Raw genomic sequence first — 24,885 nt, forward strand, 5'->3', positions numbered from 1 at the left:
TCACATGCAAAAGAACAAAGTTGGGCCCTTATCTTACATCACAATTAACTCAAAATGATCATAGGTGTAATCTTCAAGAACTTGGATTAGAGGCAGTGATTTCTTAGCTATGACACCAAAAGCACAAATAACCAAAGGAAAAATATTGGACTTCAAAATTAAAAACTTTTGTGCTTCAAATGACACTATCAAGAAAGTGAAGGGGCCGGCCCTGTGGCCGAGTGGTTAAGTTCACACGCTCCGCTTTGGCAGCACAGGGTTTTGTCAGTTTGGATTCTGGGGGCGGATATGGTACTGCTCATCAGCCCACGCTGAGGCAGCGTGCCACATGGCACAACCAGAAGACCCTACAACTGCAATATACAAGTATGTACTGGGGGGGGGGGAGGAGGAGGGGGAGGGGGAGGGGAGGAGGGGGAGGAGGAGGAGGAGGAGGAGGAGGAGGAGGAGAAAAGGAAGATTGGCAACAGATGTTAGCTCAGGTATTTTTACGTATTTTGGATACGTAAAGAACTCCTACAACTCAACAATAAAAAGACAAATAATAACCTAATTCAAAAATAGACAAAGAATTTGAGTAAATATTTCTCCAAAGAAGATATACAAATAGCCAATAAACACATGAAAAGATGCTCACATTATTACTCATAAGGCAAATGAAAATCACAACCACAATGAGATATCCACTTTATACCCAGTAGCACGGCTATAATCAAAAAAGCAATAACAAGTACTAGTGAGAAACTGGAACTGTCATATATTACTGGGGGAATGTAAAATGGTACAACTGCTGTGAAAAACAGTTTGGTGGTTTCTCAAAAAGTTAAATACAGAATTACCATATGATTCAGCAATTCTACTCCTAGGTATATACCCGAGAGAACTAAAAACATATAGCCGCACAAAAAATTGTAGAGAAATGTTCACAGCAGCATTACTCATAATAATCAAAAGTAAAAACAACCCAAATGTCCATAATCGAAAGTGGTATATCCATACAATGAAATATTATTCAGCCATAAAAAGAATGAAGTACTGATCCATGCTGTAACATGGAAGAATTGTGAAAAAATGCTAAGTGAAAGAAATCAAACAAAAAAAGCCACATTATATGACTTATATGAAATGTTTAAAACAGGCAAATCCACAGAGACCGAAGTCAATACGAGTGACTGCCAAGGGTTGCAGGGATGCAGGACAAGAGAATGGGGAGCGACTGCTAATGAGTATGAGGCTTCTTTTTGGGGTGATGGAAACGTCCTGGAATTAGATAGTAGTGATGGTTGCACGACTTTGCGAACACACTAAAAACCATTACATTATATACTTTAAAAAGATGATTTTTTTTTTTTGAGGAAGATTAGCCCTGAGGTAACATCTGTGCCCATCTTCCTCTCCTTTATATATAAGATGCCTGCCATGGCATGGCTTAATAAATGGTGTGTAGGTCTGCACCTGGGATCTGAAGTGACGAACCCCGGGCTGCCAAAGCGGAGCACATGAATGTAACTGCTAGGCCACCAGGCCGGCCCAGGATGAATTTTATAGTATGTGAATTTTATCTGAATTTTAAAACTGAATAGGAAGAAAAGTCTCTAAGCAACCAAAATACAGATCATACAGTAAAGCAATATATTTTCCATCACACAAAAAAAGTGGTTCTCATCTGAAATATATTTATTCTCATTTTACATATTTGTACAAACCTGGTTGTATGTATTCAAAGCCCATAGTGGATTAAAAGTTTTATATTAGGGAGAATAAAATTGATACAGACAGGCATACTGACAGTAAGTAAAAAAAAGGCAAAAGTAAAAAAAAGGCAAAAGAACACGCAAGCATAGTAAGAAGCGATTTAGCAAGGGCACATTGGTTTATTTACTTCATTAGGTCCTGGCAGTATTACTGATATACAACCTAATTCAATAATCTATGTTTATGGTAATGAAAATAATGATGATGATTAAAATAGTAACAGCTAACCCACTTCTCTTTTTTTTTTTTTAAAGATTGGCCCTGAGCTAACATCTCTTCCCAATCTTTTTTTTTTTCTTCTCCCAAAGCCCCCCAGTACATGGCTGTATATTCTAGTTGTAGTCTTTCTAGTTCTACCATGTGGGACGCCGCCTCAGCATGGCCTGATGAGCAGTGCTAGGTCTGTGCTCAGGATCAGAACCAGTGAAACCCTGGGCTGCCGAAGTGGAGAACGCGAACTTAACCACTCGGCCATGCGGTCGGCCCCCACTTACCACTTTCAACGTACCAATCACTGTTTTAAGTACTGAACATTCAGGACTCATTTAATAACCCCCAACAACCCTACAAGGAAAGTACTACTGTTATCTCATTTTACAGAGGAGCAAACTGAGGGGTCACATAGCTAAGTAAATGGAAAAGCTAAAATTCAAACTCAGACATGTGGCTTCAGAGTCCATCCTCTGAACCAGTACACTATACTGTTTCTTAGCGATAAACTATCAGTCGTAAAACACTCAAACAATGTTCAGTAAGACCAGAAAACTTACAATTTTTATTTCACTATAAAAATGCTCTTTAAAAAAAAACTGTCCTATGGCAGCCTATTATCCATATGAGACAGTCTAGAGATCAAAGAAAAGCTCTTTACATTCTGACTCCAACCTGTACTTCCAGCTTACCTATCTCCCCGACTTCTAGCCAAACCAGACTGCTCACGCTCCTTAAACATACAAAGCCTGCCACTGGATGTTAAAGGCCTTTTCTTCACTTCTCGGCCTAGAAAATTCCTACTTATCTTTCAATATCTAGCTCCGGATAACACTTCCTCTGTGCCACCTTCCCTGATGCTACTAGCCAAAACAGTGTTCATACAGTATTTCATATGTATCTCTGTAAAAGCATTTATCACATTACATCATAATTCAATGCTTAACTCTCCTTTTCACTTCCTAGAATTAGACAGAACTTAAGTTTATTGTAGGTGGTAAATAAATTTTTAAAGTTTTGTAAGTAAAATTATTTTTTAAAAACTCAGGTATACAAAACGACTAGTTAGCTAAGGTCCATATAGTCAAGGTTTTACTTTAACTAAAGTCATGAAATTTAATATTTAAAAGGAGTAAAATTCATTTTCTTATAAACTAGAAGTTACAAAGGTTCCTACAGATTAAATTCAGTCACCAGAAATCTTTTTAAGAAGAAAAGACTGATACTCCAGACCAAACATGAGTAATTTGTCATACAAAGGTAATATGAAAAATATTGTGGGTAAAATTTTAAGTTAGAGACAAGGGTCCCCAGAATCTAAGGCAACAAATTCAAAGGAGCGGTAGGCTACAAGGATACCATTTGGTAAGTTACTGCTCAAATCATGCATGCTACCTTAATGCCCTCAGAAATTATGGTCCCTCCTAATTCAAGTCACTCCTCAAGAGTAATTTACTTCCTAAAAAGTTCCAGTGGAATTTACATTTCATTACTTGTTCCAGATGAGTTAATATTTATTTCCAATTGGATAAAACCAAACACAACTATACCCATAGACACAATCAACCTATTTCTCTCCTAGTATGTAATTTACAACAACCAAGCTAATAACATATAGGACAACCAACAAGGTTTTTAGTATTTAGTAAGTACAAGAGAATACATAGCGGTCCCTCAAATATTTATTGAATTAACTGCATTTGCCAACATCTACTTGAGTTTAGAAAGTCATTTCACCTACAAAGGAAATGTCATTTCACTTTGCTTTATTAAGAAAAAGTTACCTAAACTATTGGCTTAATTTTTTCCTATTATCCCACTTATAACCATCCTAACATGCTAAGCTCTGGCAAAACCTGACCTCTTATTATTTACTCCCAACCTCTGCTTAACTCCAACCTTCTTTCTTACAAACCCTCATTTATCCACAAACTTTCAGTATCTTCAGAGTCTCTAAAGGACCCACTGACTTTAATTCATCTTCATGACTAAGTCACTGACTTTTCAGAGGTAAACAAATCTATTAAAGCTGGGGATGCTTCAATATCCTCCAAGGCAACCTTTCATATAAAACACACCTTTAAATCACGTCAACTTTGCATTCTTATTGACATAAAATTAAAACCAACTCAACTACTTCTATGTGTTGCCCATGTGGGCAGCCACAGACCTGAATAAATCTTTGTGCAGTATCCCCATTACCTAGGCTGAGAATTCTCCTCATACATTCTTTCTTTCCCTTCCTTGAAGAGGCTTATGGTCTGCTTAGTTTTCTTCATCAAATTCTCCATGAACACCCTAAAATACTCATTTTCTCCAAGTGTCTCCATCTTCCCCTCATATCTTGACAAGATAGTACGGAGATGCTGGTAGGTATCTGGCAGCAGGTCTAAGATATAAGGTGGGCTATTCTTTAGCGCCAGCTTTGGGTTCTGACACAACCGCACCACCTGCAACAAATGGAAAAGAAGGGCTATTACTTGGAGGATCTTAAGGACAATTTCCTTTTTCAAGTTTAAAAAAAGTTATAAAATACGTGCTCTTTTGTAGAAATATGAAAAATGCATAAGAATATAAGAAATAACCCATAACTCCCCTGCCCACAGGCAATCATTTTTTTTAGTGGTCCCCTTAGAAGGGTGGGTTCTTAAAACCGTGTGGGAGACTAATGGTTCAGACAAAACAGAGTAGACTAAATGACTGGGGAGGTGAGGAGAGACATCCACACAAATGCCTAAAAAATGCCAGACGAAATAAGCAAATTCCTTTTAAATGCATGGCTCACCCTCAATACAATAAAGAAAATTCCCAGGGGCAGAAATAAAGAATATGGCTGCCTTGGGAGATAAATCTCAGTAATGCAGGGACTAGAGGTTTTTTTGTTTGTTTGTTTGTTTCTACTTTATCTCCCCAAATCCCCCCTGGTACATAGTTGTATACCTTAGTTGCAAGCCCTTCTAGCTGTGGCATATCAACATGGCCTGAGGAGCGGTACCATGTCCGCGCCCAGGATCCGAACCCTGGGCCACCACAGCGGAGCGCGCGAACTTAACCACTCGGCCATGCGGCCAGCCCCAAGGGACTAGAGTTTTAATGACCACTAGGGGACAGGAGCAGAGAGGCCTTGGACCCAGCAAAGCATGTTGTTAAACAGAGACACCATTTCTTCCCATTTAATGCAGGACTCTCAGAATTTGCCTGGTAATTCTTTTTCCCATCTTTTACTTTCAACTTTTCTGAAAGTATTTTAAGTGAGTCTCTTTTAAAAAACATATAGCTAGATTTTTTAAACCCAATGTAACAATCTTTGTTTTTTAGCTGGTGAGTTTAGCCCATTTTATATTTGTTATAATGACCGATAATTTGTATTTATCCCTACCATCTTATTTTATACTTACTTTGTCTGGGAAAGACAAATAAATTAGTGGAACAGAAAAGTCTAGAAATCGACCATAACCTATATAGACCCTTGACTTACCACAAAGGAGTGGTCTTTTACAAAAACAGTAGTGGAACAATTAGGCATCCATATAGGGGAAACCCTCACCTTACTCTATACCCCCAAAAACACAAAAAACTGGGTGGTTTATAGACCTAAATGTGAAAGGCAAATCTATAAAGCTTTAGAAGATAATATAAGAAAATTATCTTTATGACTTCATGATAGAGAAAAATTTCTTAAACAGGACCATAAAAAGCATGGAACCACAAAAGACCCTGCATAGCCAAAGCAATCTTGAGAAAGAAGAACAAAGCTGGAGGCATCACACACCCTGATTTCTAACTATTTAACAAGGCTCTAGTAATCAAAACAGTACAGTACTGGCATAAAAACAAACACACAGACCAGTGGAAAAGAACAGAGAGCCCAGAAATAAACCCACACATATATGGTCAATTAATTTATGACAAAGGAGCCAAGAATATACAATGGGGAAAGGACAGTCTCTTCAATAAATGGTCTTGGGAAAACTGGACAGCCACAGGCAAAAGAATGAAACTCAACCACTATCTTACACCATACACAAAAATTAACTCAAAATGGGGGGCTGGGGGCTGGCCCCGTGGCCAAGTGGTTAAGTTCACGCGCTCCGCTGCAGGCGGCCCAGTGTTTCGTTGGTTCGAATCCTGGGCGCGGACATGGCACTGCTCATCAAACCACGCTGAGGCAGCGTCCCACATGCCACAACTAGAAGGACCCACAACGAGGAATATATACAACTATGTACTGGGGGGCTTTGAGGAGAAAAAGGAAAAAAATAAAATCTTTAAAAAAAAAAAATGGGGGGCTGGCCTGTGGCCAAGCGGTTAAGTTTGCGCACTCTGCTTTGGCGGCCCAGGGTTTCGCAGGTTCGGATCCTGGGCGCAGACGTGGCACAGCTCATCAGGCCATACTGAGGCAGCGTCCCACATGCTACAACTAGAAGGAGTCACAACTAAAATATACAACTATGTACCAGGGGCCTTTGGGCAGAAAAAGAAGAAAAAAAATTAATTCAAAATGCATTGAAGACTTGGAACATAAAATTCCTAGAAGAAAACATAGGCAGTAAACTTCTTCACACGGATCTTGGCTATGATTTTTTTAATATGACACTAAAAGCAAAAATAAACAAGTGGGGACTACATCAAACTAAAAAGCTTCTGCAAAGCAAAGGAAACCATCAACAAAATGAAAAGCCAATGTACCGAATGAGAAAAAATATTTGCAAATTATATATCTGGTAAGGAGCTAATATCCAAAATACATGAAGAACTCATACAACTCAATAGCAAAAAAACAAACAATCCAATTAAAAAATGGGCAGAAGATCTGAATAGACATTTTTCCAAAGACATACAGATGGCCAACAGGTAAATGAAAAAGATGCTCTACATCATTAATCATCATAGAAATGCAAATTGAAACCACAATGAGATCATCACCTTACACCTGTTAGAATGGCTATTATTGAAAAGACAAAGTGTTGGCAGGGATGTGGAAAAAAGGGAACCCTTATGCACTGTTTGTGGGAATGTAAATTGGTGCAGCCAGTATGGAATACGGTATGGAGGTTCCTCAAAAAATCAAAAATAGAACTACCAGATGATTCAGCAATTTCACTCCTGGATATTTATCCAAAGAAAACGAAAACACCAACTCGAAAAGATATATGCACTCTTATGTTCATTGCAGCATTATTTACAAGAGCCAAGATACGGAAACAACCTAAGTGTCCACCAATGGATGAATGGATAAAGAAACTGATACACACACACACACACACACACACAAATATTATTCAGCCATTAAAAAAAGAATGAAATCTTGCCATTTGCAACAACATGGATGGACCCCGAGGGCATTATGCAAATGAAATGTCAGAGAGACAAAGACAAATGCTGTATGATCATCTCACTTCTATGTGGAATCAAAAACAAAAAACCAAGGTCATAAATACAGAGAACAGGTTGGTGGTTGCTAGAGGCAGGGGGAGAAATGGGTGAAGCAGATCAAAAGGTTTTTTTTTAAAAAAAAAATTAACCATAAAGGAAAACATTAATTAAATTTTACCATTTTATTTTAATTTTTGAGGAAGATTAGCCCTGAGTTAACTGCTGCCAATCCTCCTCTTTTTCCTGAGGAAGACTGGCCCTGAGCTAAAATCTGTGCTCATCTTCCTCTACTTTATATGTGGGATGCCTACCACGGCATGGCTTGCCAAGCGGTGCCATGTCCACACCCGGTATCCGAACCAGCAAACCCTGGGCCGCCGAAGCTGAACGTGTGCACTTAACCGCTGACCTACCAGGCCGGCCCCAATTTTACTATTTTAAAAGTAAGAACTTCTGTTTACCAAGACACTACAAAAAGAGTAAAAACACATGGGGCCAGGCCTGTGGCCAAGTGGTTGGGTTCGTGCACTCTGCTTCAGCAGCCCAGGGTTTTGCAGGTTTGGATCCTGGGCGCAGACCTAGCACCGCTCATCCAGCGATGCTGAGGCGGTGTCCTACTTGCCACAGCTAGAAGGACCCACAACTAAAATATACAACTGTGTACCAGGGGTCTTTGGGAAGAAGGAAAAAAATAAAAATAAATAAATAAAATCTTTCAAAAAAGAAAAAAGTAAAAACGCATGTAGAGAATCAAAGAAGATACCTGTGGTACATGTATATCCTGAGTTACATATCCAGAATATATAAAGAACGTCTACAAATCAGTAAGATAAAAACAATCTAATATAAAAATGGAGAAAGGGCTTGAACAGGAACATCACAGAAGATATCCAAATAATCAGTAAACATATGAAATGGTGCTCAACCTCTTAAATCATTCAGGAAAATGAAAATAATAAAATCACAATTAGACACTGCTACTACACACACCAAATTGGCAATGCCAACCACTGACAATGAGCAAGAAAAGACCCTCAAATACTGCTGGTGGGAATCTAAATTTATACAACCAACCTGAAAAACAGTTCCACACTATATTGTCAGGTTAAAGATTTGTATACTCTATGAACCTGAAGATCCACACCTTGAAAGGTATACTAGTATATACACACAAAAATGTGTAATAACTGAAAACTGCAAACAACCCAGATGTCCATCAATAGAATAGGGGATACATTGTGGTATATTTATTAGCAACAAAAATACACTACCCTCAATACCACATGCATGCTCCTCTCAAACAAAGCTCATCTAAAGAAACCACAAAAAATACATACAATATGATTACATGTATATGACTACATTACTGTTCAAAATCTCTCTAAACTATACTGTTTAGGTATGCATACAAAGATGGTAAAAGTATAAGTAATACAAAGAAAAAAATTTTATTTGTAGATGATATAACTGTCCATGAAGAAAGTCAGAGAGAACTGAGAAAGCATTAGAAAGGATAAAACAGTCTAATAGGTTGTAGGATTGAAGACCAATATACCAAAACAAATAGCATTCTTAAATATTTTATAAATAATTTTAAGTATAATTTTAATTGTTGACATTTAAAATGGCCTAAGTAAAAATTTAAGGTTCCTAGGAATACATCTAACAAAAGATGTGCAAGACTTTTATGAATAAAACTATAAAACTTTACTGAAGAACATACAAGATAGAAACCAACAGAGAACTCTACAATATTTAAGGATATAAAGGCTCAATGTAAAAATGTCAGTTTTCCCTCATATTACTGTATAAATTCAGGTCAATTCCTAACAAAATTCCAACAAGCTTTTTTATGGAACTTAACAAACTGATCCTAAAACCCACATGGAAGAAAAAGAGACCCCAAAAAGCCAAAAACTATTTTGAAAAATCACAGGGTAGGTGGTATTTACCCAATGAGCTCTCAAGACTTATTTTATCTTACAACTAAAACAGAGTGATGTTGACCAAAGACAGATAAACGGCCGAATGGAACAAAAAAGAGCCCAAATGCAGACTCACACATGTATGGAAATTTGGTATCAGAGTGGCATTACAAATCAGAGTTCAAGAGAAAAACCAGTGGTAAACTGCTCATCCATATGGGAAAAAAAATAAAATTAGGTCTTTCACACATTACATGAAAACAAACTTCAAGTGAATTAAAGATCTCACTGTGAGGAGAAAAAACTTTAAAGCTTTTAGAAAAAAATAGGAAAATATTTGTTGAACTTTATTATCTCAGAGAGGAAGGATTCCTTAAGACACAAAAAGCACAAATTCTAATGCAAAGACTGATTAGCTTGACAACGCTAATATTTTAAAGTTATGATAACTCATAAGGACTACTGAACTACTTTTTATTCTTTTTGTTCCATTCATTTTTTAAAAAATCAATGCAATTATAATACTGTGTATTCTTGAACATCCTTTTTTTTCTTGGTAAACTGAACCTTTTATCAATGAAATATCCTCATCTCTAGGAACACTTCCTGCCTTAAAGTTCACTTTATCTTACACAGCTAAACCAACTTTCTTGGGTTGATGTTTGCACAGTACATCTTTTTCTACTCTTCTACTTTCAAACTTTCTGTATTCTTACATTGAAGTGTGACTCTGTAAGCAGAATATAGTTGGTTTCCTTCTAACCCACTCTGACAATCTTTGATTTTAACCAATTTGACCTATTTACACTTGATGAATTATGAAACTGCTATTATTGTAGGTCAAATATTGGCACTTTCATGCATTCACCTAATAAGCACTGATGCTATAATAAATAATAATTTACTACTTGTTTTCTATGTGTCTCACCTATTCCATATTCCTTTCTCTCCCCTTTCGTGCCTTCTTTTGGTTTAAACATTTTTGCTTTTCCCAATTTCTCCCCCATTAGCTTGTCAATTACCATGGTTATTATAACATGCATCTCTGACTTATGAAATCTTATACAAATTAGTACTTTTACCACTTCCCAGACAATGCAAGAAACTTGGAACACTAACTCTATTTACTTTCTTTTCAGGTTGTGTGCTATTACTATTACACTTTAATTCCATAGCTCTTATAAAGGTCGTTATTATTACTATTACTCTTGTTATTATTTTATACAGCCAATGTTCATCCATATTTACCCACATAACTGCCCTTTCCAATGTACTTCATCACATCTGAAATCACTTTCCTTCAGCCTAAAGAACGTCCTTTAGGACAGGTCTGCTGGCTACAAATTCTCTCAGTTTTTGTTTGTCTGAAAGCATCTTTATTTTGTACCTACTTTTAAAAGCTATTTTCACCAGATAAAGACTGGCAGTTATTTTCTGTCGTCACTTTATAGCTATTACTTCATGTCTTCTGGATACCACTATACTGTTGAGAAGTCAGGCTGTCAGTCTCACTGTTGCTCTTTTGAAGGTAAAATGTCTTTTCTTCTCTGGTTGCTTTTAAGATTTCTCTTTGCTTCAGGTTTTCAGCAGTTTTACTATGATGTACTTTATAGTTTTCCTGGTACTCAGAAAGCTACTTTAATTTGTAACTTGATGATTTCCATCAGTTTGGGAAAATTCTCACCCAATTTCTCATTGAATAGTGATTCTGCCCCATTCTCTTTTTCCTCTCCTGCTGGAACTTCAAATACTTATACATTAAGACTTTTTCATCACATGCTATATGTCTCTCACACTCTTTTCCATATTCTCCATGCTTGTGTCTCTCAATGTTTCAGTCTGCATTTCTTCCTGACTTATCTTCCAATTTACTAATTCTCTCTTCAGCTATATCTATGACATTAAACACATCCACTGAATTCTTAATAATCAGTTCTTGTATTTTTCAGTTTTAGAATTCTTATTTCATTCTTTATAATTTCAAGTCTCTGTCAAAATTATCAATTTTGGGGCCGGCCCCATGGCCAAGTAGTTAAGTTCGCACACTCCGCTGTAGGCAGCCCAGTGTTTCGTCGGTTTGAATCCTCGACGCGGACATGGCACCACTCATTGAGCCACGCTGAGGTGGCATCCCACATGCCACAACTAGAAGGACCCAAACTAAGAATAAGCAACTATGTACTGGGGGGCTTTGGGGAGAAAAAGGAAAAAAATAAAATCTTTTAAAAAAATTATCAATTTTATCTTTAATTCTTCTAACACTTTAAATCATACATATATTTTCAGTCCATGACTGGTAAGTCAAATCTCTGTATCGCCTGTGAGTATGTTTCTATTATCAATTTTTCCTCTTGGTTATCAGTTGTATTTTGTCTTTTCACATGACTAGTTATTTTTTATTGAATGCTGAACATTGTATCTAAGAAGTTACAGAGACAATCTGAGGCTACAGATGATGTTACTGATAAAGGATTTATTTTTGCTTCTGGCAGATAGATAGGCTAGAAACAGTAGGAATCCCAGATCATCTTAATCTAATCCAGAATTGAGAAGATTAAAAAACTGGGCTTCAATCCTTGTAAAGACTGGTCTACTTCTGTTTCACTCTTATTAGTACAATTTAGGCCTTTGGGGATCCAACCCCAAAACCTAGCATTTCCCAGGGCCCTCTACCATGACAGGCCCCAATTCCAATTTTTTGTCCTCCTTGACCCGAGTATTTTGAAAACTCTATTCAGCTTCTCAGCTGTCACTTCCAAAATCAGCAATGACCTCATGGGCAAGGCAGCCTCAAACATCAGGCTCACCTCTCAGAGCTTTCCTTATCTTCCAGCACTTGGGCCTCCTAAATCCCCATGGCTTTATAGCTCCTCAATGTCTTCTAGCTTTTCTAATTGTCACCAGCATATTTGGTTCAAAATAACCTAGTCTAACATTCATAGAAGCAGAAGTGTGACACTTTACCTTTTCACATTTTAACATATCTATTTTCGTCACCAAAACTCATTATGAACTTTTTTGATATGTCTAAATGATTCCATTCTATGGATACCATAATATATCCTAATCATCCCCCCAACTTTGTTTTAATTACTGATGTTGATTTTAAGTCTTTACTATTGCAACTATCACTGTGATAAACATCTTCGGGCATTCTACTCTTCTATACATCAGATTCTGTCCTTAGGATAGATCTCCCAGAAATGAAATCATTAGGTTCATCTAGAACAACTGCAAAATTCCCATTTAATGATTACCTATCAATGACTCTTCAAATGATGTAAACCACTATTAACATTTTAAAAGTAGGTATTTTATTGTCTGTATACCATTACCTCAACACTTGAAAAACAGCCTTATATAAGCCTAGCAAATAAAGACAAGCTGAATCAATAAAAATATTTGATGTATGAATATTTTAACAGTGTTTTAGGAAGCTGCTCATCCTACCAAGGGTTTCAAGCCAAAAGAGAACAACATAACCAAGAAAAAAAAGACTCCACCTTGGAAAACAACTATACTCTAAGTACAACAGAGTTAAGAGCTCATATTTACAAAACAAATACAGACAGTCCCCAATTTGTAAGTGTTATACTCCAAAACCTCATTTGTAAGTCAGTTGTTTATAATTCAGAATATACTTTTACAAAATAGATATTTATGATAAAAATATTAAAATGGTAGGTTCCTAGGTTAGTCCGTGGAGGGAGGTAGGGAAGAGTGACATTGAGACTTAAGAGATCAACATCCAGTGAGAGGTACATGATTGAAGGTTTTTATTTTCAGAGAAAACTGAGCATGTTTTATATGGAGAAAGAAACAGAAGAGAAAAAGAAATGAAAAGCTGAGGTTTCTGGCAAGACAATGGGAAATGGGATCTACAACACAGCCAGGAAAACTAAACACCATTAAAAGAGGGGACACCTCGTTCCTCTACAACAGGAAGAAAGGGAAGGAGGACAGGCTGAGAAAGAAACAAATTCAGAGATATGGAGGCAGTAAGTTAAAGAGGGATGTACCTGATGGTTTTGATTTTTCTCAATGTATCTGTTCAACGAATATATGTCAGGCACTGGGACACAGAGGTGAAAAGACAAGATCCCTGATTCTGAGAGGAATCAGGCAATAAACAACAGTAAAAAGGAAATCAACAAGAAAAATACCAGGTTTTATGCAGAGGATTAAAATAGAATAATATAAGAAAATGCTGGACAACTAGTTTAGAATAGTGAACAGGGAAAGCTCCTCTGAGGTGAATTTAGGCTGAGTTGAAATTACAGGAAGAAGCCGACCATGTAGAATCAGCAGAAGAGTAACCCAAACAGAGGGAACAACTAATCCAACAGCCCTAAAGTGGGGACAGGTTTGGATTTGTTTGAGGAAGAGAAAGGTCAGGGAGACTAGAGTGTAGAGAGCAAGGTGGAGAAGTGATTAAGAGAGAGACGTGGAGTAGGCAGGAAATTCACAGGGTGACATTATGATGCAGCCTAAAAGATAAGCTTTTAAGTTTTCAATTAAAATTAAAAAGGGCCAAACGTTTTAATATCTTGACAAGACTGTATCAAACAGTCATATCAAAATGTCCTCTTTCAGGGGCTGGCCCTGTGGTGTAGTGGTTGAGTTTGGCGTGCTCTGCTTCACCAGCCTGGGTTTGTAGGTTTGGATCCTGGGTGCAGACCTACACCACTCGTCAGCCATGCTGTGGTGGCAACCCACATACAAAATAGAGGAAGACTGGCAACAGATGTTAGCTCAGGGGAAAATGCTCTTCAGCAAAAAAACAAGTCCTGCTTCAGTCATTTACCTTCAATAAATTTCTTAACCTCTGTACCTCAGTTCTTTTATCTGTTAAAAAACAGAGATAACACTACCTCATAATAAAACATTTATGAAAGGACTGCACAGTTTCCAGTAAAGTAGGCATTCAATGAGTGTTAGTTCCCCTCCCCATTTCCATACAACTTGACCAAGCTTAGCAGCAGGGTAGGCAGGAATTATCTGTTGAAGACAGAATGGCAGACCTCACATCACCCTTTGATCACTCCCAGAAACTGAGACCATTACTCCTACTATCCTGGCTATGCCACAGCTACCTTTCCAAACCTGCGTGGTCTCTTATTAATTGGTAACCAAGGAAGAGAGAAGAGGCAGCAGGCCACCCAAGAACAGCACGGCGAACAATCTGCAAAAGCTACAGTATCCATCCCGTCAAAGGTCTAAACAGAGCAGCGCTCCCAATAAAAGTATCCACATACATATCCAGGGCTACACACACCAACCCATATATTCTCCCTATTTAAATGCAAATGCATTAATATCAAATTCAGGTTAAAATGTATTATTTGCCTAATATCTCTGGAAAAAAGGTACAGTACTTCCTTTCCACAACAAAAAAACTAAACTAAAATTGCTCTAGTGTTACAGACATATGCCCAACTTATAACATGTAATCAATAAATGTTATTAATGACAATAAACTGAAAAAATGCATTACCCCTCATAATATACCAGATTTAAAACAAGTTAAAAAAATATCTCCAAAACACTTGATTAGTTCGCATTTTCAAATAACTACCATGTACCTTCCCCAAATGTTTTCTGTCCCCTCCTCAGAATGTGACCTTGTAAAGATCACTTCTAGATTAAACATCTGCTGTTCTCAAGAACTTTTTGAGACGAACTATTGCAGGACTGGGGAAATCAGCACTTCACTAACAGCTCTGAGTCTTTTAACACTAACATAGACAATAAAGGAAGTATACAGGTAGATCGACTCTCGATATTAAAATCTTCTGGAAAGAAAAAAAAGTGCCCTAAATATTTATAGCCTCTAGGGAAAAAGTTCCAAAAAGGCTCCGTGAATAATTCAAGTCAATAGTTAACAAACATCAAAATCCAAAACAATCTGCCTTTATTACTTAGTGAATGTTAAATCGGCAGTCATGGTCAACCTCCAAAGCACAAATGTGCACTCTGAGCTTAAAAATATTCATCAAAAAATTTCTCAAAGATAAAATATTTTCCTGCTTAGTCCATCTTCCACTCCATTTGGCCAACTTTATTTTGCTTCCCAAGTCTTGCAATAGCAAAAATGGCTTCCTTTTGTTTATTTCTGCCTGTACATTTCCAGCATCATCTAGAACAATGTCAAAAAGAAACGTGCTTAGCTCTGGGAAACTAACAGTATCCTTGTACAGCTGCCATATACTCCATTCATAATAGCTTTCTCACTGGCTGAGCTCCTCCCTTTGCTCCTGCCAAGGCCAGAGGTCAATAGAAAACATTCAGAAAGTGCTGTGATCACAATAAAGAGAAATAAAATTATGCTCGGAAATTATTAAATTTTTTAAAAGAAAAAAGAAGTTACAGAGAACAGTGCCTAACTCTATTCTGAACACAGAATCTTTTCTAACACTAAGGAACTTGCATTTCTAATTAGGTAGAAAACTATAAGCATCCAGGACTATGAATGACTGAGGATTCTTATCTCCGTAAACCTCAATTCACCCATGGAAGCATTTTTCATCGTAAATTTTTTCATATGTTAAAACATGATTAAAAATAAGCACTATGCTTCAAAAGTGAGTATTCAGTATGTTGAGCTACACATAAAACACGTAAAATTTTACTACAGTTTTAAAAGAATCAATATTGCTCAAGAGAACAGGAGGTATAGCGAAAAGGACATCAGAGCAGGGTCTGGAGACTGATAGTAAATGGCTACGTGACCTTGGGCGAGTTATTCACCTCTCTGGGTCTTAATTTCTGCCTCTACAAATGAAAGAGATGAATTAATTTCTAAAGTCTTCCTACAGCGTTAAGTTTTAGAAACTCATCCACTCAGAAACTTGAAGAAGTTTAACAGTTTTATGAGTGTAAATATACAGCGAAGCTTTTAAATGAAAACAACTCATGACTGTTTTTCAAAGAGAAATCAGAAACCTATACTTTTTTTTAAAGAAACATATTATCACTAGATAACGACCCCAAGAAAAAAGTCTTTTACTCCTAATTACTATTCTCTACTATTGATTTATCAAAACTCCACTCAGGGACTTGAACTGTAATTACTACCTAACGCTTCTCAAATATCACCCAACACTATTTATTAAAGACACCATGCCACTTATTACTAGTTACCAATCTCATTACTTTCATTTATCCCATTAGTTGCAGAAAAAAATACTTTTAATACAATGTATGAAATTAAATAACCAAGATGTGCTGACAGTTTAACCATGCAGTTTTTATACATGGATTCTATTTCTAAAAGGAAAAAATAATTCTCTACCCAGACTTAGTGCAACTTCAAACCGAACACGTAGCATGAACCAGAGATTAAATGATTTTAGCATAACTTCTGGATGTCAGACCCTAAATAAGGAACACTGTGGATTAGGATACTGCAGAGGCGTCTGCTTGCTCTAAAGTCCTTCCCCAGTCCCAACCCCCTTTTCTTGTCTTTGCCTGTCTTGTCAGTGGTTAAGTAATCGTTTGCCTAACGATTCCCACAGAGGGTTCCCAGAGCCCTCTGTGTACCTTCAGTTACCAGACTGCAAGTGTAAGCACTGGGTCATCTTTAACTCCCCAGCACCCGGCACATATACAGCCAGCCCTCTGGTCCTCTGTATCCAAGGGTTCCACCTCCATGGATTCAACCAACCTCAGACTGAAAGACATTCCACGGGTGGGTGTGTACTGAACACGTACAGACTTTTTTTCCTGGTCCTTACTTCCTAAACAACTATTTACGTAACATTTACATTGTATTAGATATTATAAATAATCTACAGATGATTTAAAATATTCAGGATGATGTGGGTAGGTTATATGCAAATACTATACCATTTTATATAACGGACTTGAGCATCCACAGACTCCGGGATTTGCAGCCTCCGGAGATCCTGGAACCAATTCCCCATGGACACCGAGGGAGGACTGTAGTTTGTGTTGAATAAAAGTGTGATTGTGGAAAGGTGCCGACAAAATTTTCACCTAAGCTAACTAGGAACCGACTACCATATTTAAATCAACAAATTAGACAAGGATTATGGGTGGAAGCAGATTGTTAGAGGGCAATGTGCCCATATATATTTTTTAAAAGTTTAACGTGCAATTCCTTTGACTCAGCACATTTCATTTCTAGGAGTTTATTCTAAAGAAATATTTAGAAAGTGCATAATGGATAGACGCTACAGCAATGTTTATAGTATTACAAATCAGAAATAACCTAGAAAATTATCAATATAAATTTATTAAATAAACATATATAAAAATATCCATATTATAAATTCTTACACAGTCTTTTAAAAAAGAATTCAGGAAGACCTATATGTAGTATTAACAAGGATAATCTCCATAATGTAGCAAATTTTAAAAAAGAAAAAATTCTAGAAGCAGTTTTGTTTAAAAAAATCCCACTTTTGCTTAAGAATGTGTAGTTTTGAGTATGCATTACTTCCAAAATTTAAGAACATAATAATTAAAATCTTAAACACAAACAAGACACTCTACTGCTATTTCTTTAAAAAAAACCTGTCAAGCTTATCTAAAATAAAAGCAACTGCGGTATGGAGCCTTGCTACTTCAAGTGTGGTCCCTGGACCAGCTGCATTGACGTCATCTGGGAGCTGGTCAGGAATGCACCCAGATCTACTCAAACTGTAGTTTTAACAAGATCCCCAGATGATCTGAATTCATGTTAAAGTCTGAGAAGCATTGGTTTATAAGAAATCACTTAACAGAGTCTCAATACCAGTTCAAGATCCACATAAAAAACAAAAGTATTAGCTGGGTAACTTAGACAAGTTAATTGATCTCTCTGAATCTTAGTTTCGTTCTCCTAAGACACCTTATTTCAAAACTTTTGATGTATCAGCAGACGTGAAATTGTAAACTGCTCTGCAATATACAGAATTATTAGAACTCAGTTATCAGTCTTAGTGAGTAAATGCTAAAAAGTCAACTACTTGCTCAAATTAATAAATCCTTCAAGGGTAATGCTCCATCCAACTTTCTCAGAGCCACGTAGGAAAAGGGACTGGAGGGATGGACCCCAAACTATAGATAGTGGTTATCTCTGAGAGGGTAGTCATTTGGGAGTATGAGAACTAAAGGAGACTTTCACATTTTGTTCTGTATATTTTATGATTCACAAATTGTTTTTCAGAAAGAGCACTACACCTAAGTACTGCTATTCAAAGTAGGTCTAAGAAAGGAAGAGGCAGGATTTAGGATCCCATCCCACTCACTGAAGTACCAATGAGTTGGCCTCATTTTAAGACTTCCTCATGGCTGATCCCAGAGCCAGACGGAAGGCAGCAGTCACTGGTGGCTGTGAGAAGGTGCCCAGGCAGTGGAGTCTGCTAAGCAAGACTAATAATTGATCCCAAAAGCTGCAGAGAGCAGACCCCGAGTCACTGCTTTCTTCGAAGGGAATCACGGGAACTTCTATGGTAGAGGCATTCCATCTCCTCAGGGCTTGAATCCCCAGTGGGTGTGCGCCACCAATGCCATCATTAGCAGCCCCTTCTCCGCCTCCTCCTGGAAGCTGTTGCAGAAAGGAACACTGTGGGGACAGAGCTGAGGCCTGCTTCCAGTGCTCCTGGTTGACTACTCCCACCTATTTCCTTCCAGCACAAAATGTGCTAATCAGGAAAACATTTCACAATGACTTGCTTGTTATAATCCCCCTCTCCTAACAAACTTAATGTAGATCAGAATTAACAACTTCATTGGAAAATGACTGAAATTTAGGCTTAGTTTTCAAACTAATACTCAGTCCATTTTTCTTTTAATGTTCTAGATTAGACATTAGGAGAACAATTTTTCATAGTATAAATGTTACTGTATGTTTGAATATAACACAAACTCTGCTGAAAATGAAAAGTCAGGGATCAATCTGCCCATGATTTATCAGGTTCATTATCTGTATAGTGTTGACTAACAACATATTAAAAACAGGTTTTACTATAGCAACAATCACCAAAAACTTCAACCAAAGCCACAAAATGAACAGAGCAGAGTATCGTCTTCCCTAGCCTAACTCTACTTTTATTCTATATACCTTTCAAAATTTCTATCATGAATCACATGAAGTGCTCAGTTGAGCTTGTGTTTCATAAGGAATTATGAAGAATTCTACATACTTTGGGGGAGTTCTTAATAGGTTTGAAAACAACACAATCATGTTTTACAATGGCTATATATAATACCTTTATAACCAAAAAAGGTAAAACTACTCTTAGTAAATGTTACTTTAATTCAGCACTCAGGGGAAAAAAGATTCCCTACCTGATCCCCCTAATTAATCACAGAGAAAATGAGGGACTAAGGTTTTATTTTATTAAATAATTGCACTCCATTCAGCAAGCACTCTGTGTTAAGCATAGGAGCTGAAATTAAGACAAAGCCTTGTTCCTGAGGAGCTCTGGGGGGGGGGGGGGGGACGGGGAGAGACAGATGAAATGAAAAGTGGTAAATGCTCCCACAGATAACATGAATTAAGTACAATGGGAAAATAATGTGTACAAGCCTCTATGATAACCATGCAGAGTAACCAGTACACATAATTTGAAGAGACACAAACCCTTAATTTAAAAGTAGACAGAAATTTCAGTGAATGGTACCAGTTAAACACTCAGTATCACTCAAGAGAACGTCTTTGCTTGAGTGTGAGAATGTGGGGGCGGGAGGCATGTGTATGAGGATTGCTGTTGTGTACCTACATAGGTCACTTTCTGAATAAATGGCCTTTGTTATTGAGACTTTGTTGTATACCTGAGAAGGATACTGTATGAGGGAAATAACCAGGTCTTAAGAGGTGGGTAATCGTGGATCCAAGTCAGGATTCCGCTATTAACTCAGTTACATAACCTGAGCCTAAGCGTCTTCATCCATAACACAGGGATGATACCGCCAAAGGGCAAGTCAAGAAATAAATAAGTTTAATTTAATTCAAATTAAAAACCTTTTCCAAGTTTTTCCTTTGGGGCACATAAAGCAATTTAATTTAACAAATATCTACAAAGCACTTACTATTGTGTGGGGCCTCATGACCGGACACTGCAGGAGATAAGCAGATTATAGCTGCTGTCCTCATGGAGTTTACAATCTTAAGAGGTTGAGATAAACACGTGAGAAATAGGTACATGATTTTTAAACTTAAGAGATCCCAGAACACTCTGTACATACTTATGCAGTCACTTTTCATTACAACGTAATCTCTGGAGTGTAATCATTTAAACCTAGCACTATGCCTGGGACTTGGTGAGCAGGCAAACACAGGAAGGATGAAAGGTAAGAAGGGAGGGACGAAGCCGTCCAATGAAATATACCAACTCATAAATTCTACCAACTGTTATCTTACTTTCAAAATATAGACAGATACTCAAGGTGCTTTTGGGGCAGGGTGGGGCAAGCAGGAGAAGCTAGGTAGCAGAAGAATCATCTTTTGAAAATACATTTTTAAACTTACGCTTTAAAGGCAAGCATTTTTCCAATAAATTATAACCCATTAAATACATCAACACTTTAATGTTTTTAATAATGTAGGCTAATTTAAAATAAAAACATAATATGCATCTAAAATACTGCCAGCATGATGCTCTACTTCACAGGTGGGCAAACTACAGCCTGTAGCCTTTTTTGGTACACCTGCAAGCTAAGAAAGGCTTTTACATTTTTAAAGAGTGGTAAAAATAACAACAAAGAACATGGAACTGAGTATGTAGCCAGCAGAGCCTAAAATATTTGCTAACTGTCCCGTGACAGAAAAAGTATCCAGGGCCGGCCGGGTGGCGCAGCAGTGAAGTGTACACATTCCGCTTCTCGGTGGCCCAGGGTTCGCCGGTTCGGATCCCCAGTGCGGACACGGCACCACTTGGCACACCATGCTGTGATAGGCGTCCCACATATTAAGTACAGGAAGATGGGCACGGATGTTAGCTCAGGGCCAGTCTTCCTCAACGAAAAGAGGAGGACTGGCAGTAGTTAGCTCAGGGCCAATCTTCCTCAAAACAAAAAGAAAGAAAGAAAGAAAAAGTATCCAACTCCTGCTTTACTTCATAAAGGAATTTTGAGTCTTTCACTAAATTAAATACTTGATATTTCTAAATTTAGATTTAAGGCAATTTATAACATTTCTTTCTCCATTCCGTTGCCCAGTTGTCTCTTTACTTACTAGTCACTTTCTTCACATCTAAGTATTTAGACAAATATTAATTACAATACACTAGAGTAGAAAACAAAACTAGAGGCTGACCATGTCTTTTGTTTAATAACAAGCATTCTAGCACAAGCATTTTTCCAACCAGTTTAAATTCCACAATGGATTAGTGAATCGGGCCTATGTTGAGCAGAACCCATGACTTATGCCAACTTCTCCATCTGCATACATCTAATATTGGGGGAGGTGAGGAGACTAACAGTTCCCAGTACTAAATCAAGAAACTGATTAATAATAGGCTGGAATAATATCCACCTAGCTTCAGCAACAAGAAGAAAACAGGTATGAGACAGTGACTTAGATTTAAATTCAATGAATGTGTGGGACATTTGTAGATTTGACAGTAAGTTGTTCACTTACACCACATGGAGGGTTCCAGACGCATTTAAGACTTTCAACAATAAAAATGAAGTGGAAAGAGAGAACATCGATGCTCAAAACATCAAGAGCAAAAGAGACAGTGCAATTACCAACACCACAGAAGGATTCAGAAAACCTGGAAAGCAGTATGAGCCTATCAGACTAATACATCAGAAAGAACAACTAAGTTTTCATTTTAGCACTACTAGTAATATGTGATATGGAGCACAAAAAGCACTAAAAATCATCTTCCAAGACAAGCAACACATCCCTCTCCCGACACTAGAATGGAAAAGCTGGAAGCTTACTTTCTTTGAAACTATCAAAACCTGAAAAGCATTTTGACTCAAAACTCTGAGTCCTCCTTATTCTTACCAAATAATTAAACAGTCTGCAGAAGAAATCAAAATTCAATACACATACTTTAAAGAGACAAAAGAGTAAGACTCAAGGGGGGATCTTATTTGGACTACCTTACAGAGACTAAAAGTTTGATAGTTTATTATTTTTTTAAGGAGAAGTCTCTAATCAATACAATTTGATAACACTGCACACACGTCTTATATGAGAAACTTATAAGAAATGCAAGTACTTTTTCTATTCCGGAAGAACCTTTTTAGTCCATAACTGTAAATCCCTAAAATGCAAATCTACAAACTTCAGATTTTGAATACATTCAATATTTTTTTTAAAAAGATGTCAATTCATTTAAAGTTTCCTTTACACGCTTAACTTTCTGTACCGGTTTTATCACAATTTCTAATAATGAAACTAGCATTACAATACCAACATAATCAACATACAAACACTTACATCATACTTACAATACCAATTATTTAACATGAGAAAAACTGGCCCTGAAAAAGGCGGCTGGGAAACCACTGCTTCGCACTACAGGCGTGTTAACTCACACACAGGACTTATTAAGCATTTATACAGCACATTTATATTTGCCAAGTGCTTCATAATAATTTTTATTAGCTGTTTCTAATCCAAAACAATCCATGAAGAATTTTACAGAAGAGGAACCTAGGCCCAGAGAGGAACCAAAGAAAACCAATTTTACTCTGCAGGAAGAAAAACACCATTCTCTTACAATATGCCAGATCCTTCTAATCACTTTTCATCTGCAGTATGAATTTTGCAAAAATAAGTTATTAATTAATGTGAAAAATATCAAGGAAACATTGAATTCTCTGGGACAAATCATTAGACTACTTAAACACTTTCAAGTACTTGGGACTAACTACTATATTTCATTATATAGACACAACTATAAGGAAATAAAATTCTCCCAAATGCCAAACTTAAAGTGGCTAAATAGAAAGGCCTTATTTTTCACACATGCTTAAAAAAAGACAATCAAAGCAGCTCATGGAACAAGCTTAAAGTCAGGTCCTGTAATAAAGGAGTCAGGTCCCTCCCAAAAAAAGAACCCGGCTAAAAGCAGTGTGTGCGAGGAGGAAGTTCTGGAAGAAGCCAGAATCTGCTTCTTAGCATACTCAAGTCAATACATCTTTCAGAAGATAATGGTTCTAACCAGAACTTGTGGTTGAATCAGTGCACATCTCAGCACCAGCAATGGATCACATCCAATGTTTTGGATGATAAAAACTTGAGCCAGAGCAAGATGCGGAGGAAAGTTCTTTTCTCGGCCATTTAAACATCCCGATGTCTTTTATCTTGGTGTTACATCTTTAACAAGAAAAACTACACGCTCACCCGGAGCGCAGTTTGCCAGCGGAGTTGTCCTGACCCCAGGTCTCTCAATCACGGCCCCTAAATGTAATTCCCTGGTCAGAGCCCGACTCCCCAGCCAGAGAACAGCCCCAGCCGGTGAATCAAACACTCTTCCTCACCCCAACCCCTCCTATCTCCCGGGGCCAATTCCGTGACCCACATCCCTATACCCTGCACCGAGCCCCACACTCAGCACCCCCATTACACTTCCGCCCCGGTGGCTTCCCAGTTAACCTTCACCCCAGCCCCCACCCCATCTTTGTCTCGCTACCCCAAACACGCCACCTCACGTCCCCCCAATCCCAACCGCAGCCCTTCCCCCACCGCCGGCTCCCACCTTCCCAGACTCTTCCCCACCCCCACGGCCCCCACCCCTCGGCCCCGTCACCCCAGCTCCTCGCCTCCCCAGCCTCGCATGACCCTTCCCCTCCCCCAGCTTCCTCTGTCCCTTCCTTCCCCTCCTTCAGCCCCTCCGCCCACGCCCACCCCTGCAGCCGCGGGTTCTCGGTGGGCCTTTCACCTTGTCCATGAGCTTCCAGCACTTCTCCACCATCTTCTTGTCCACGGTCCCCGGCGGGTGGGGACTGAGGTGGTGGTGGTGGTGGTGCGGCTGGAAGGCGTCCTTCATGAGCCCGATCAGGCCGCCCGAGCCCCCGGTGCCGCCGCTGCCCCCGGCCCCAGAGCCCTTTTTCACGTTGCCGGCCATGGCCCAGGGAGGGTTGGGGGCCCAGCCGCGTCCGCCGGCTCGGAGCGAGGGGAAGAAGGAGGCGTGAAGGAGGGGCCTCTCCCGGCCGCCGCCGCCGCCGCCGCCGCCGGCTGTCCGGGCGGAGGGAGGAGCGGCCGCGGGGAGGGAAGTGGGCGGCGCCGGAGCGCGGAGCCGCGCGGGCGCACCCCTTCAGAGAGAGCGAGGCCGGGGGCGGGAGAAGCGCAAGGAGCTCGGGGAAGCGGGCGGCCTCGTCTGGCCTAGGTAGCGACACCTCCTGAGCCAGCCGCTCCCGAGCCAGCAGCTCCGGTAATGCGGCGGCCAAGTTTACGCGCCGCCTCCCCCGCCCCCTACACCTGGGGCGGGGCCAGAGGGACCCTTCGCGCCTGCGCCCTCTGCTGGAGAAGCGGGGAATGGAGGGAGGCGGGGTCTAATATGGAGTCTGCGCACTAGGCAGGAAGAAGCTGAGCCCTCCATGTTCCTTCTGGGCTGTAAATTGGCTCTCCTTGAGCGGGTTATTGGAATATTTAAATTAAGACAGGTAGCCATAGAAAGAATCTTAACGTCTGTTCTTTCTCCCATTCATGACA

General features: G+C 38.8%; 1 protein-coding gene across 5 annotated transcripts in view; it reads right to left on the minus strand.

Annotated features, from left to right (window-relative positions):
* CBL (Cbl proto-oncogene) overlaps positions 1–24,646 on the minus strand; it is a 75,819-nt gene extending 51,173 nt beyond the window's left edge. For 2 of the 5 annotated variants that reach the window (XM_014855685.3, XM_014855684.3), the window contains exons 1-2: positions 24,113–24,646; positions 4,168–4,415 (exon numbers count right to left, since the gene is read on the minus strand). In XM_014855685.3, the coding sequence (XP_014711171.1) occupies positions 4,168–4,415; positions 24,113–24,298 (434 nt within the window). In that variant the 5' untranslated portion in view covers positions 24,299–24,646. Of the gene's footprint in view, positions 1–4,135; positions 4,416–24,112 lie in introns of those variants that run through there. The other 3 variants (XM_044752639.2, XM_070490092.1, XM_014855686.3) reach the window with 3 other exon arrangements.
* Between the last annotated feature and the right edge of the window lie 239 nt (positions 24,647–24,885).

Source organism: Equus asinus, chromosome 20 (genome assembly GCF_041296235.1).
Source record: "Equus asinus isolate D_3611 breed Donkey chromosome 20, EquAss-T2T_v2, whole genome shotgun sequence".
Lineage (NCBI taxonomy): Eukaryota > Metazoa > Chordata > Mammalia > Perissodactyla > Equidae > Equus > Equus asinus.